This window comes from Leuciscus leuciscus (genome assembly GCF_965113295.1).
Source record: "Leuciscus leuciscus genome assembly, chromosome: 16".
Classification (NCBI taxonomy): Eukaryota; Metazoa; Chordata; class Actinopteri; order Cypriniformes; family Leuciscidae; genus Leuciscus; species Leuciscus leuciscus.
This window is the reverse complement of record NC_138740.1, coordinates 26,836,391-26,852,415: the sequence shown is the minus strand read 5'-3', so window position 1 is coordinate 26,852,415 and position 16,025 is coordinate 26,836,391. Positions and strand designations below refer to the sequence as shown.

The 16,025-nt window shown below is 36.4% G+C and overlaps 1 protein-coding gene and 1 long non-coding RNA gene across 7 annotated transcripts in view; one reads left to right on the top strand and one right to left on the bottom strand.

Annotated features, from left to right (window-relative positions):
• LOC309477284 overlaps positions 1-16,025 on the top strand; it is a 347,071-nt gene that overhangs the window by 172,529 nt on the left and 158,517 nt on the right. The gene's annotated exons all lie outside the window — the stretch shown is intronic.
• Positions 1-16,025, bottom strand: part of unc5da (unc-5 netrin receptor Da) — a 225,137-nt gene that overhangs the window by 162,405 nt on the left and 46,707 nt on the right. For 2 of the 6 annotated variants that reach the window (XM_082140474.1, XM_082140473.1), the window contains exon 1: positions 12,162-12,557. The exons of 2 other annotated variants lie outside the window; for them this stretch is intronic. Coding sequence is in view for 1 of the 4 variants with exons in the window: in XM_082140473.1 (XP_081996599.1) it covers positions 12,162-12,213 (52 nt within the window). In the remaining 3 variants the exon portion in view is untranslated. Of the gene's footprint in view, positions 1-12,161; positions 12,558-16,025 lie in introns of those variants that run through there. 2 more of the 6 variants (XM_082140475.1, XM_082140476.1) reach the window with 2 other exon arrangements.

Sequence of the window (16,025 nt, the reverse complement as noted above, 5' to 3'; positions counted from 1 at the left end):
CAGCTTTACAAACAAAACAAAAAAATTATATTGGCCAAAAGCAATTTGCTATCAGAGTATTTCTTTACTGTCAGCTCTGCCTCCAAGTCTGAAAGTTCAAAGTAAACCAAGAGTTTCCTATCAGTAATTACAACAGTGCTGTGACATTCATGTGTGCTCATCTTGTAAATACGATCATTCTGACGTCCCTTGAAGGCAGCTTTAGAGCAGGGGAGCTCAGTCCTGTTTCCTGCAGAGATTAGCTACAACTCTAATCAAATACACCTGAACCGGCTAATCAAGCTCTTTGAGTGCAGTTAGAAATTAAAGTCAGGTGTGAAGGAGCGGATTTGGAACTCTACCCACCTTTTTCCTGACAAACTTACCGTGTTTTGAATTATAGGAGGCTCTTCCAGTTTGAAGAACTTCCACTCAAAAAGACTAAAACAAATCATTTCAAATCATAAGGTTGCGCTACAAATAGGCCTCCTTATCTGTTAGTTTGACTGAATGAGCTGTCAATTTTCTTTCATGTTTTATTTTCAGATGTCAGAAGAATAATGTAACGCTTGATATTTTAATGTGATATGGTATGACAAGAATATCTGTGGCAGAGCTTTTTTCAGTCTGCTGCATTCTTTTCCTCCTGATTATTTTTTAGTATTCATTCCGCTGTAACAGTATGAAATAGGACAACATAGACTGTGCGTTTGTGGTCTGCTCTCCCCATTTACTTTACGATATATCCCATGAATGATCCACTGGAATGCACCATGAATCTTTCATTTTTCCCCCCAAATCCTCACGTCTCTTTCCAGGTTTGTTTTTGCATGGATGCTTTAAAATGTAACCGTTTCCCCCTTTCCCTTATAATCCCTATTAGCAGTGTTTATTGGAACATTTCTAAAGCAGGTAAATGCAATATTTGTTATGTCAAATTGTCAGAAAGCACTTAATATTAAAATATCACTCAACACTAAAGTTAATGAACATTTCTGATTAAGGCAAGGTTACATAATATAGACAAATATTACTACAGTGATATTAACCATAATATTGCTGCGGAAAGAATCAAGCTTTTGGGTTTATTAATGGTCTACTGTAGTTAATGTGGTAACACTTTACAATAAGGTTTCACTTGTTAAAATTACTTAATATATGAACTAACATGAACTAACCATGAGAAATACATTTGTTACTGTATTTGTTAATCTTTGTTAACGTTAGTTAATAAAAATACAGCTGTCTATTGTTTGTTTATGTTAGTTCACAGTGCATTAAATAATGTTAACAAATACAACTTTTGATTTAAATAATGTATTAGTAAAGGTTGAAATTAACATTAACAAAGATTAATAATGCTGTTGAAGTGCAGTTCATAATTAGTTCATGTTAACTAAAGTATTTAACTAATGTCAACTAATGAAACCTTATTATACTTTTAAGTTCACATTTAATATTCGATGGTTGAAGGGTGAGTAGAATGTCACTTCATTGTACCTAGTTTCTTTATTTAACCTTATTATTGGGTTCATAGAGTGAGCCTTTCACTGATTGTTTACAGTTTGAATGGAAGTCACAACCATAATTCGCACAAAGCATCAAGCGTAGGAAAAATGTGGACAGGAAAGATCCCAAAGAGTAGGACTGAACGAGCTGGAGAAAGAAAGCGACAAAGAATGAGAAGGAAAGAGAGAATCCTATTTTGTCCCTCCTTCTGCTCAAACCACTGCAATATGGGTCTTAGTCTGATGAACACACACACATTTCAAAGCTGTGTGATGGAGATGGTGCAGGAGCAATGTTGGATATAAGTCTAATTTATTTATGTGTCTGTTATTGTCTTGGGATTTTGCCTTTAAGACAGAAAGTGCAGAAGCCAGGAAGGGTGGGGAACGGATAATGGAACATTTCAAAAGAAATGGCCAGAGGTTGGCAAAGTACACGACTTCCTTACTTGAGTGAAAGTACAGATACTACTACTGGTCAAATATTACTCCGTTACAAGTAAAAGTTGTAAAGACCAAGTACATAAGTACTCGTTTTTAAAAAGTACTTAAGTATCAGAAGTAAAAAGTAAATGTCAATGCATTGTTTTATTATTGTTGCATTGTTGTATGTAATACTTACAGTACCTTATACCTCTGAATCTATGCCTGCCTACCTACCCTCATATCAATATAAAATGTATTTCTAGTTTCTGACGTTAACCCGACTTTCAATTCCAACCAAAATGCAACCCCTGAAACTAAAATCATCCCCTGACTGACATTACTACTTTCTACTCAAGGACCTTGATAAAAATGTAGTGGACTAAAAGTACGATATTTGTCTCTCAAATGTAGTGACGTTAAAGTAAAACGTTTCCAGAAAAAATAGTACTCAAGTAAAGTACAGATACTCAAAAAAGTGTAAGTAAATGTACTTGTAGTAAATGTACTTTGTTACGGTCCACCTCTGGAAATGGCAGAATGAGAGACAAGGGAAGAGGGAGAGAAACACAGCCAAGGACCAGAAAAAAAAAAAAAAAACATCTGCTTATGAATACCAAACAGTCCATGTTCATGTCCTTGTTCAGTATTCACAAACTTTGCAAAGCTAATTGAAATGGTGTGATAAATGGTGTGTTTATCCCTGTCACAACCACAAGAGAGCAAGTCAGATCCCTCAGACCTAAGGTCAGTTACAAAATGTCTGTTACTGACAGGTAGAGAGTTCTCAAAACCCACAGCTGCATCTTTAGGGGAAAATAGTCTTGACCAAAGGTTCAGTTACAGACAGATGTAAAAGAAAACAGTCAAATAGTCAACCAACTGTATCTTATAATATGAATAATTATTAATGTCGGTAAGATACAGGTAGCTGTGATCATATGCAAATAGAACACACCAATAGAAATGGAATAAATACATCTCTATTGTTTCTCCTAGACAGAGAAGCGATTAAAATGGGGCTAAAAATGAAGTAAATCAAGTTGAGAGGCGCCCAATTTTCAAATTAACAATTGATTTATGTTTTTCAATGATCGATTCTTCAAGTAAGATTTACTTCAAGTAAGATTTCTGCATAACACCATGTCTACACCGGACGCAATCGTTGTCGCTTGTGTCGTGCCACAACAGCTAAATGCTGTCTACACTGGATGCAACAAAGCGCACGTTGCAAAGCATTTGTCCTTTATGTCAGTACGTCAAAAATAGAACGAGGCATCAGTTTACTGTCGGAGATTTGTCGCTCGCGTGTAGATGAGGTGTAAGTGCTTACGGTCTTCGAAAGCCAAATTACCCAAGTTATGGCACCCACATTAACATTATAGCTCTACACTCTTCAGTATCTCTACAATTGTCTCATTTGTGTCCATTTATATTTCTGCTAAGGTATATCTGAGATAATACTGACAGATACTTAAATGAAAAAAAATGCAATTTAGTCTCTTAAGCTATTAAAGGGCAACTTCAGAGATATAAAAATGCTCCTCAGTGCCAAGCAGCATATAAAGAACAATAGCCGCTTCTCCGGAGTGAGTTCACATCAGAACAGCTTCTGCTTTGCAAAATCAAGGCCTAGAGGGCAGGCTGGCTAAAACATAACCCTGGGTTTTATGAGTACACACTCAATAGCGGGACCTCATAAATGTTCCCGTTTCCTCACAAAGAGTGTTGAGGAGAGGAAAGAGAGAGGAGGCAATAAAGAGGAGCAAATAGACAGATTTCCACACATAAGGTGAAAAAGAGAAAGGGGGATCTCGAAAAAGGCTTTTTTTTTTAATAAGACCATGATGATGTCGGTCTGAAGCCAGACAGAAGTGCAGTATGGTTCATTCTAAACACAAGCAATTTAATAAATAAAAGATTCACAGGAAGTGAAAGAAGTATCTTATGCTCACCAAGGCTGCATTTATTTGATCAAAATACAGTAAATATTGTGAAATATTATTACAATTTAAAATATCTGTTTTCTATTTTAAGATATTTTAAAATGTAATTTATTTCTGGTATGGCAAAGCTGAATTTTCAGCAGTCATTACTCCAGTGTCTTCAGTGTCTTCAGTGTCACATGATCCTCCATAAATCATTCTGATATGCTGATTAAGGGCTCAAGAAACATTTCTCTGAGGTTAAATATTTAGGCCACTTGCTCTAAGCAGTATTCCAGTGTTGTGCTCAAGATCAACCTCGTGCAAAGCCACCGTGGCCATTTTATAAGAAAAGCAATATTCTGCGGATGCTTTGGCCGGCATAATAATATCATTCTCTCAACTGGAGTGGTCCACACGGGAGGTTTTCTAAGGTCCATGGAGCAGGCAACACATCCTGGCCCAGACCTACGTATTTCACACCCCAATTTTGTGAATCGAAAAGGGAGCAGGAAAATGCTGAATAAATATGGGACTATAGTGTGTGCCCAGCGACGCTGTGTTTATCTGCAAAAAACAGACGTGGCACCAGCCATTCACGCTTTTGTGCCACTCCGCTCATGAATATGGCATGCAAAATGAACTCATAAATAGAGGAAGAGAAGAGAAGAGAAGAGAAGAGAAGAGAAGAGAAGAGAAGAGAAGAGAAGAGAAGAGAAGAGAAGAGAAGAGAAGAGAAGAGAAGAGAAGAGAAGAGAAGAGAAGAGAAGAGAAGAGAAGAGAAGAGAAGAGAAGAGAAATGTTTAACACATCTTTATTAAATACAATTCCTCTTCAATACATCATTGTTTATTCAATAAATTCCTCATTCATATCAACTTATCTCATAACTTTTTAGTACAAATATTTTTAAAAGACATTCTTTTAAAAATTAAAAATGAGTTGTTCCTCTTCAGGGCTTGAATTTCGGCGCGGGATTGCGGGTATTGCGCATCATTTTAATAATTCCCGCAGGTCTCCCACTTATAATGCGGGAAATTCCCGCAAACATTGATTCACTTTAGCCTGTAGGTTGTATTAGTAAATTAATCCACACAGATTATAAAATCAAATCAGTCATTTTAAAACTGTCTGCGAGACGCAATTTCACAAACAGCGTGAGTGATTCAGCGGTGCTGCGTCTTCTATCAGCTCGTTAAGCGCTGCAGGCGGCGATAACACTCGCGTTTCGGGAGTCGGGATAGACGGAATTGTCACTTGCATAATCGGGCCAGCATTGCATCATGAGTAACTAAAGTTTACCATTTGCACGTCTTTTTAAGTCTTACAAGTTTAAACATTCACACGATTTTAAACTATTCGGTTCTTGCGCGCTGTCTGAGAGATGTTTCTCTGCACACATACATAGAGTAAAGCCGCCTCACACACAGCTTGCGGGTAACCTAAGTTATTTTTCGTGAATTATATTTCGTGAAATTATGTCAATTTCGGTCTTGGTGAGTATCCTCTAAACACAGTCGGTTATGCATAAATCGCACGTGACCGTATAATGAACACAGGATCCGTGCACTAGCTCTTAAAGGGACAGCAGCCATATGTGTCTGTCATTCATTTGGTTGTCAAAACAACAAAACATAGCTTTCATTTTAAGGAATCAGGATTAATAGCCTATGTATTTAATTTAGTCAGGACTAAAATACTACCCAGTGTTATTTTACATTTGATTACTTTATTCGGTCTCTGTATTTCTGAATACTAGTTAGACCTAAGCAAAAACGTATCGCTTTATTTCTCTTTATTGGTATCTTTATTGTATTGTATTTATTTGTGCTACTTTTTTCAATTTAATTCAAAGATTGAAATCAAGCTTCCTTGTGTTGTGTAAATTCTAAGAACAAAATTACCCCATTGTAAAAATGCGATGAGTGCGCATACATTTAGGCGAGATATATGTAATAAAAAAAAAAGTCTAAACTCCCCCCTCAAATTAATTTCCCCCCCATTTTCCAAAATGAAATTCAGGCCCTGCTCTTAAATACAACATAAAACTTATCTTACACACCACTTTTACACACTGTAAAAGAAGTCTCCAACCAAGTCAAAATAAGCAAACTCAATTTATCATCTATTTGAAATGAACCCCTTCAACATTCACTCTGGATTCACTCCAGTTAGACCTAGAAATATTTTTTTTTCCGGTCTTCCAAATTGCTAATTTTGCTATGCTCATAACATAGTTCAGAAGACAAGACAAAACATTGTCTTTGACATTCTATACTTTACACCTCCTAAAAAAAATGCATTCAGAAAAAGTTTCACCAAATCCTTTAAATCAATCAGTCAAAACTCTAAAAAGCCCCTCCAATCGTTTTCTGTCCAAAAATAAATGCTCCACAGTCTCTTCTTGGCTACAGAACCCATACTCCCCACTTACTGCTGGATTGAGGTGAGCCATATATCTGTTAGTAACTATTGCCCTGTGAATAAGTCTCCACTGCAAATCTGCAGTTTGTTTATAGTGGAAACTTATACAGGCACCTCCACTGATCTCTCAAGGGGAAAGCTGGCCCAAACGTCCTTGTCCACCTCAATGGTAGCTGTTCCTTCAGTGTGTCTTTATGAACAGTCTTGACACATGGTCATTCCATCAACTGTCCATGTCTCAGAAGTGTCAGAATCCTCTATATGAAGGTCTTCCAGCATGCTGTTGTTATAAGTAGAACAAATTAACAGTTTTTGAGGGGTAAAATCAGTCTGTTCATTCAGATCTTTCCTTTGTATAACTTCTCTGTAAGAACCTGGCAAAAAGGAGTGAATTTCTTCTAAAAACCGCAGACGTGGAGATAGCAATCCCATCAGGTACATTATATCCTCCACAGACTTCCAGCATGGATTGACCAAGTCCTTCAACTTCGTGCAGTTTCTTCTCAACATATTCTCCTGTACGCTCCTAGAAGACTGTGAATTGTGGATTGTGAAAAAGTGGTTCCTCCGCACCCAGTTTTTAGGGATTTCGAAAACTCTTGTAATCTTGAAGGTTTTCTCCCATGCTTGTAGCACTGATTTATAAAAGGATGTAGTCTCTATCTCTATCAGATCCAAGACATAATTCAACCCCTCTACTCTTCGCAGAATTGCACCTGCTGTATGAGTCCATGTCAATTATTTCTTTTCCATTTCTTCTATTTCACATTGCACATTTTTTACTGTTTCTTTAACTTTAAATGAAATTTGAGACTCTTACTTTGACAGAATAATTTAATATACACCTTTCCAACCTCCTACCATTGACTTTTCATCTCATAATTATTTTTCTGTAACCTCAATTTTCCCAAAGCTGAGTAAAACTCTCACAAAACAGCTTATTATATAATAATTTCTTATTTAAATGCCAATAAAACTGTGATCTCAAATTTGTTTTATTGTTTATATCTATAGTTCCCATATGGTGGTCAAAGAAACCACTAGGAATAATAGCAGCATCCATCACTTTAATATTAAAATATTTACTTGTATAAAACCTGTCTAATCTAGCCCCCTTAACTTCATTGTTATTATCTTTGATAAATGTATACTGTTCTATTCCTTTATTCCTATTTCTCCAGACATCACTCAAATCATGTTCTTGAATCACCTTAGAAAGTACTACAGCTGATTGAAAATGAGGTTCTTCACCAATCCTGTCAACCTTAAAATCTTTAGTACAGTTCCAGTCTCCACTCCAGCCATAATTATACAAACATTTTTATCATAATTCGAAATGACTTAATATTCAAAAATAGTACTCGCTCCGAGACAACATTTGGTGCATATACATTGATAAATAAAGTTATTCCTTGAACTTCTGCATGAACAAATCATGCTTTTCCAGTTATCTTCATTTTTTTAAATATCAATAGTTAATCGTTTTGAAAATAGAACAGCAACACCAGCACTTGTATTTGACCCATGACTGAGTGTATACTTCCCCTCCCACCATAAACCCCATTCTATTTCATTAGAATTCTATTTCACCTATCAGAATGAGTCTCTTGTAACATTACTATATCAATTCCTAATATTTATAAATTCTGATAGTACTGCCCTTTTAGTTGGATCTCTTGCTCCATTTATATTAAAAGAGCCAATTCTCATAAGCATCATATTAATAAAAGGAAAAAAACGACAGCAAAGAGCAGAAAAAGATGGGAGAGAAAAAAAACACCCAGTGCACCGGACTCATTTTTCTATTTGTTTGAAGACGGGCCTTTACACTTTCTTAGTTTTGTAAGCATTTTCCTCAATCGAATCCTCTTTTTTTCATTCAATTTATCCATTTCAACAGTTTGCTGCAATTTGACCACCGATTTTACAAATGTTTCAGTGTCTGAAACACCTGACATTTTATGGAATTAATTTTGATCCAATAATAATGAACGTAACTTTTCAAGAAACTAATGAAAATATAAATTGAAACTGAATAAAATATCTTTGAAACTGAAAAAGAATAAATCGCAGGCAAATTTTTTGACTTCGTTTTTAATACACTGCATGTTTTGCTAACTATTTCTCATATTTCGTTCGCTGATCTGAACTTACAAATGCGCTTCCAGAGATTTCATTTACGCTTCTGAAGTTTTCGTTTGCTGTTCTGACACATTTCTCTCGTGGGGGCGGGGCTAGTAACAGTGTGCTCTTATTGGCTACTGAGTTTTTGATTGACAGCTTCTTTACCTGGAAGTGAAGACGTCAGTGCTGTGTTTATGTGTGGATGTGAGCGTCTGTAAGAGCGTGCGCAGCTTTCTATTTCATTTTAATGATATTAAGTTTATATCTGTATTTTTTTGCTGCTACACTATATTGTTGAGATGATTTCTTATAGAAGGAATAGTACAGACGAATGATATCATTATCATTAGCCATCGTCGCTATAAGGTTACTGGATAGCCTACTCGTGATAAGTCAGATTTATTTATTTTTAATCAATACTATAGCCTACTAATACTATTTATAATACAGTACTGGCTTTTTTCAGGTGAGAGCCCATAACATTATACAGCTGTGTTGTCTTGATTTAACTTAGCCCAATCATTACATGACTTGTTTATCTACATTCGATCAGTTACAGTCTTCGATTATATCATATTTCCCCCCAGCCACCCCAAACAACATTGTGCTAGAGTACTGTACAGTATATGTACTGTAGCCTACAGTACAAAAAGTACTGTATCAGTCAATGATGCCATTGGACCAGAGCGCTGTCAATCACTGCCTGATTCAACTTTGGCAATGTAAAGCCTTTTTTTTTACCATGCCAATAAAGCTATTTAAACCTGAATTTCTCAATTGCTGATTAATTTGCGATGCAGAGTTTTTGAAAGAGGAGAGAAACGACTTGACCACAGAACACGTCTCTGTTCATAATAATAAACACTCAATTATTTTGAAGTATCTTGAAAATTATTTAATTATTTTGAAATTATTTATTCTGATTACTTTTGTGTGATAAAGATGACTGATAGATAAAGCTATTATATGTAGCTAGTATGAGTAAATGCTTTTTCTGTGTCCATATTTGACTAATAATAATGCCAAAAATTGCACTTCAAATGAACATTTCTGAGAAAAATGTTTAATCTTTAATAGTCTTTAATAATAAATATATGTCCAAATTAAAACCTTAATACATGCAAGTAATTATGACTGAAAACATCCAGCAACTGGGGAATACACAGCCATGGATATATGTTTATAGGGGTATACAGCCATCTACTGGTTACACAACAGTATTACATATGATAAATGCTTCATGACTCCCGAGGTAAATATTTAAGCTAGTACTGTAAAATCCCTTAAAACATTTATATAATTTGTTTGGAAAAACTATTGTAAATCTGCAACTTGTTACTGTATGTGGGGGTTCAAAGTAGTTTGTATTGTTAGATTATAATTCATTTCCTCTCTCATTTTCCAGGAGTGGAGCAACTTTTCCATAAACAAAATTCTGATGCTGACACAGAGGATGGAGTGATAGTACCAGAGATGTCCCTATCAGACAATAATCTTACTTTGTTCAGACACATCACCTTTGAATGACTGGGATCTTGATCTTCAGACACCTTGCACTTTATTCTTATTAGTCTATGCTGATCTTGGATTAGCATACCAACAGCATATGAATGTTAAGGGCATAGTTCACCCAAAAATACAATTCTCACTTATTTTACTCACCCTCATGCTGTCCCAGATGCATTTTACTTTCTTTCTACAGATAAACACGAATTAAGATTATAAGGAAAGTAATCCATCTCTGCGAGTCCTAAAGACGCTTTAAAAACCACACACAGTGAGCGTGACTCACGGTGATCCATGCGACCTCAGTGAATGAATCAATGCCTTCTGAAGTGAAACAATAGGCTAGATAAAAGAAATACTAATAATGTAAACTGTTTTAACTATTAAAAATCACTTCTGACCAACTGTCTTGCGTACATGGGTTACAATCCACTTGTATTATGGACTCACAGAGATGGATTATTTCCTTAAAAATCTTTGTCTATGTTTATGTGAAGAAGAAAGTCATATACATCTGGGATGGCATGAAGGAGTAAATGATGAGAGAATTCTATTTTTTGGGTGGACTATCCTTGTACTGCTTGTATCCAGTCACTGCTCTGTTACTTGAACTGCAACAGGAACTGCTCAAAGAATCATTGCAACATTTAAAATGTATATGAATTTTTAAAATGTATTCTGTATTTGTAATTTTTCATTTTGTATAGTAATGTATATGAGAATACTGTACATATTATGCAGTTCATGTTTTGTGAATTCTGGTCTTTCCTGTCACAACATAATTGCATCCAAGACCTTCACTTCGATACTTGTGTATATGCTTTAGTGACAATAAAGAATGTAAATTTAATTGAATTCATATTTTCAATTACATTAATTTAAATGGTTGTATACTGTAAGTCACAATTGAAATGGTTGATGATTGTTAAAATATATTTACAATTTTAAATCTTAGAAGATAGTATTAATTAAATGAAATAACTAAATACAATTATCAGTTAAAAAAAATGGCAACAAGAACATTCTTTGTGTGACATTGACATATGTAATGAAATGCCCCTTGAGGTCTGTATCATCTGACAGCAGGCCACGATTGTAATTTTCATATTGTTTAAATTCCTCTTATTTAAGTGATAATTAATTTTGATGGTGTAAATGTATATCATGCTAACAATGAGTAGTGATGGTCATGGTTGCCAACCTTGATTAACATTACCTGAAGTGAAACTTTCTTGACGGCTGAATATATCACACACGTTTGCTAGTATTCTCTTTAAATTGTAACAGCTCACCCTAATCAGAGCCTAACATGCAAAAGAATCATCAGGAATAAACAAATATTCTCCGAAAACATTGGACACTATACAATATTTTAAGAATTATATACAGTGCTTTAATGTAATATTACACCGGAATAGACTGAATAGATCTCTTGTGCTCCTAAAAGCTTCTGTCGACAAAGTAGTAGCAGCAGGTAAATACAGATAAAATTAAAAAACAAACCTAACTTAATATCATTAAAATGAAATAGAAAGCTGCGCTTACAGACGCTCAAATCCACACATAAACACACCACTGACGTCTTCACTTCCAGGTGAAGAAGCTGTCAATAAAAACCTCAGTAGCCAATAAGAGCACACTGCTACTAGCCCCGCCCCCACGAGAGAAATGTGTCAGAACAGCAAACGAAAACTCTGGGAGCGTAAACGAAAACTTCAGAAGCGTAAATGAAATCTCTGGAAGCGCATTTGTAAGTTCAGATCAGCGAACGAAATATGAGAAATAGTTAGCAAAACATGCAGTGTATTAAAAATGAAGTAAAAAAATTTGCCTGCGATTTATTCTTTTTCAGTTTCAAAGATATTTTATTCAGTTTCAATTTATATTTTAATTAGTTTCTTGAAAAGCTACGTTCATTATTATTGGAACAAAATTAATTCCATAACATTTGAGAGAATGTATCATCATCCCTCATTTCTACTTTACTTTGTTTCATCCTCTAGTAGGCCTACAATAGTATTTTGCATTTTCTCATTCATAAGCATACCGAATTCACTTGTCACAATTACTCAGAATTCAAAACATTCTCATCAATAATATCTTGTACTTCTACAGACTGATTTTCCTTTTGTACAACAACTTCCTGAACCTTAATCCCTTCATTATCACACTCGTGTATTTCAGCTATGGCCTGCGAACTGTTTGTGACCAACGTCACCACATTCAAAACATTTTAATCCAACAGTTGAAGCATAAACCATAAACATCTTACCTTCATCCACTACGCGAAATGATCCATCCAGCGTTGGCTCTTTTAAAAACATGAAAACTTGTTTAATTCCGAACTTTTACAACCCAGTGATAAGGCTTTTATCGGGCTGGTAATTCTTCCGAACCTAATGAGTTCTCTCTCAATATCTTCGTCAGGGATAAATGGCGGCACATTCGAGATAGTTACCTTAGATGTTAACGTTGCCAGTGGAAATATTGGACAAAACCCTCCATTAATTACGACACCACTTTCGAGAAGTTTTGCAACCAGTTTCTCCTCTTGTAGAAAGACCACTACCGCCTTGTTCATCCTTGATGCCGACGATATCTTTTCACAACCGATTTGTTCTCCCACCGCTAACAGTACACTTCCCACCGTGACTCCCTAATTCCATGGCAGAGTGAAGGAGATGGTGCGCGGTGGGAGTGACGCCATTCTCACACTCGCCAATTAATATAAACCGACGAAACCAAATTACCAAATGATTATATGTTTTATAATTATAACTAAGAAAAATGTAAATTATAAAAAGAAAGAAAGATAAGAAAAATATTTAAGCAGACAAAACCGATTATTCGCCTTCCCCACGTTCTTCCCCACAGCACCCTCCACCACTCTCCTACATCTCACAAGAAAAGAAGAGTGTACTTTACCATACTTGATTTCCCTAAACTGGTTATCAAACGCCAATTAGTGGTGCAGTGAATTAGTCAAGCCAAAGCTAAAACAAAGTTGTTATTTGTCACAAAGTGAAAAAAAGTATGGCTTTTGGAGTGAGCGCGCTCTTGTTTTGGATTACATCTCATTAAGGAGTGCCTAGGGAGGACATCATTCATAAAACATTAAGAAACAGCTTTTATTTTAATTAATTATTAAAGCACAATCTCCTCAAACCACAACCACAGGAGCGTGCGATTTACAGGCACTATGGAGGGACAGGACTGAGACAAGGACAGTTAGGCACTAAAGAAGAGCAGAGAACATAGTAAGGCTCTCATGGGGATGAGATCGAGGTCTGTCAAGATTATTTGAGCTGCTTGAAGAAATAGCCTTGGCCTATTCATCTACCTATCAATTTATCCATCCATCCCTCTTCTGTAACTTGATGTCAGCAAAATATTAAGAGCATATGGTTGCACCATCCCTGGTGAATCGAACATCAGTGAAGAACCCACATAGGGTGAGTTTGATTTAAGAGATTAGCCATGGCGTGTGTGTGTGTGTGTGTGTGTGTGTGTGTGTGTGTGTGTGTGTGTGTGTGTGTGTGTGTGTGTGCTCTTCCTGGGCTTGGCCAGCTCGCAGTGACCCATTTTATCTACATGATAGAGAGTCAAAAATAGTCTCTGATTATTGCTGGCACACTTTCAGACAGACCACAGGGGCCTGGACTGAAGGTCACTCCTTCGTCCTCGATCGCTCTCGCTCTTTTTCCTACTGGACACAAATTATGATCTAGTTCTCCATTACATGCAAAGGCCACGGCACAGAGCGATCCTTAAGAGAATTTCCCTTGACCTTGACAGGAAAACAAAGGGATCCTCCAGTGTAAACTGGGTAAACAGATATATCAGTCACCATGCCGGCATCTTAGTGGCGTGTAACTGAACTGTAACCGATCCCTTATGTCAGATCTTTGGCTGATGTGATCATTTGACTCACACAGATGAGGTTGTCTTCACTGATTGGCCTTCGGCTGATGTGATAATTTGACTCACACAGATGAAGTTGTCTTCACTGATTGGCTTTTAACTTAATGTTTCTCAAAGCTGAAATTGCTTGAATAAAATAAAGCATTTATAAATAATTGATATGCAGTTGTTTGGAGGAGTCTAATAATTTTGTCAACATCATGTGTGTCATCGCCAACATCATGTTCAGAACAGTGCTTAAATGGAGCTGGATCCTGCCGGATCCTGTTACGGAAAATTCCAGATAGGATTTTTGCGTTCCGGTATTTGATTTTAAACGATCCGGCATTAGCAAGTGCATTACATGGCGACAGTGCGAGTGCGAGTTTATGCAGATGTATTTTGAGGCTAAGTTTTGATATTGGCCCTCAACATATATATTTTTGACCAATAAGTTTTCAAGTTCTCATTGGTTCGTGCTTATTAAAGTTTGGAGAGAGTGTTTATACCTGATTAATTAATTTAATAAAAATATGTTAATATCATCAAAATGTCAAAAAGACAGTCAAGCATATTTAAATGTTTCATATCCGTGAGTAAAGCTGATGGAGTTTCTGATCAAAAGAGATCCCGAGAAAACGGAACTGTATCCCTGGACAACTCTCATACTAATCAGGATAGCGGGAGACACAAGCAACGGGAGTTAGATCAGAAATCGGTGTAATGAAAAAAGCAACGACGTCTTTGGGGAGAGAATATCACTGATCAACTGAATGATATTTGGTCTCAATGACTAAATATGTGACAGAATAATACACTAGGGTGAAGGGCCGTGCAGAAACATGTGAATGATGTGCCATCACCGTTTAGTGACGTCATTGTATGATCCGGGAAAACTGAAGTTGTATGGTCAGTGTCGAACACAGCGCCTTTTAATTTTGGTTTTGGATCCGGCAATTATTCATTTACAAATTAAGCACTGGTTCATACGCACAAGCACACATATGCATACACACAAAGAGTTATGAAAGAACGATAGATTGAGAGATAGACAGACGAATAGAGAGACGGGCAGACAAATAGAGAGACAGATGGACTGACAGACAGACAGATCTGTTGTTGTTAGGTGGTCACAATATATATAGCAATACAAAAATACATCAATATGTACCGTGGACAGGGACAATATGTGTTGTGTATAATTCACCTAAAATGAAAATTTCTGTGTGAGAAAAAAATCATTTGTATAGAGTTTTAGTGTCAATACTACATTATACTGCTATATATTATGATGAATATACTGTAATGTAATGGGGGAATACTTGTGGGTCCTGATAATGTCAAATGTCTTATGTTACCAATAAAAAGTGGCCTACATTTTTTTTATTATATCTAGCCAGTGACAGAGTGCAAGCATGTTCATCTAAAATAATTCTGTATTTCCAGCTTCAGAATCATTAATATTTGTATTCTAGTGTCAACGTTGTCCTGTGCATTGGGTTACCAGTAGTAAGTCCAAGTCTATTCATTTCCACCCCCAATGTAAAACCAAATTTAGGATTTTAATCAACAGTACATTTTTTGTTAACCTTTTGTCTTGGAGTATCACAATAATATCGTATCATAAGTTCAGTATCGTGATATGGATCGAATCGTGACATGAGGGTATCGTTACACCCCTAGTTGTTGTTGTTTCAGATGGATGGACAGATAGACAGACAGTCAGTCAGACACACAGACAGATTTTTTTTATTTGTTGGGGCGAGTTTCAATCTACACTTTCACTTCAGAATATGAGGAAGCAGGGGACCAAAATACATAGACACACACACACACACACACACACACACAGTCCCCCCCCCCCCCCCCCCCCCACACACACACGGAGTAAAGGTGAAATGTAATTACCCTTTGTAGCTCTGTGTCTGCTCTGCTCAAACAGACGTGAAGTCACTCAGCAAGTTGGAACGTTTGATGAACTTGACTTCAGAGCTGACAATTTCACACACACACACACACACACACACACACACACACACACACACACACACACACACACACACACACACACACACACACACACACACACACACACATTCATGATACACACAGACGTTTTGCTGCGAGGGGCATTTGATGTGCTCGACTTCAGAGCTGACACTTCAATTTCAGAGGGCCTTTAAAGGAGACCTGGAGATTCACACTAATAAATTCCCCTATTAGGGAAGAGAGACAT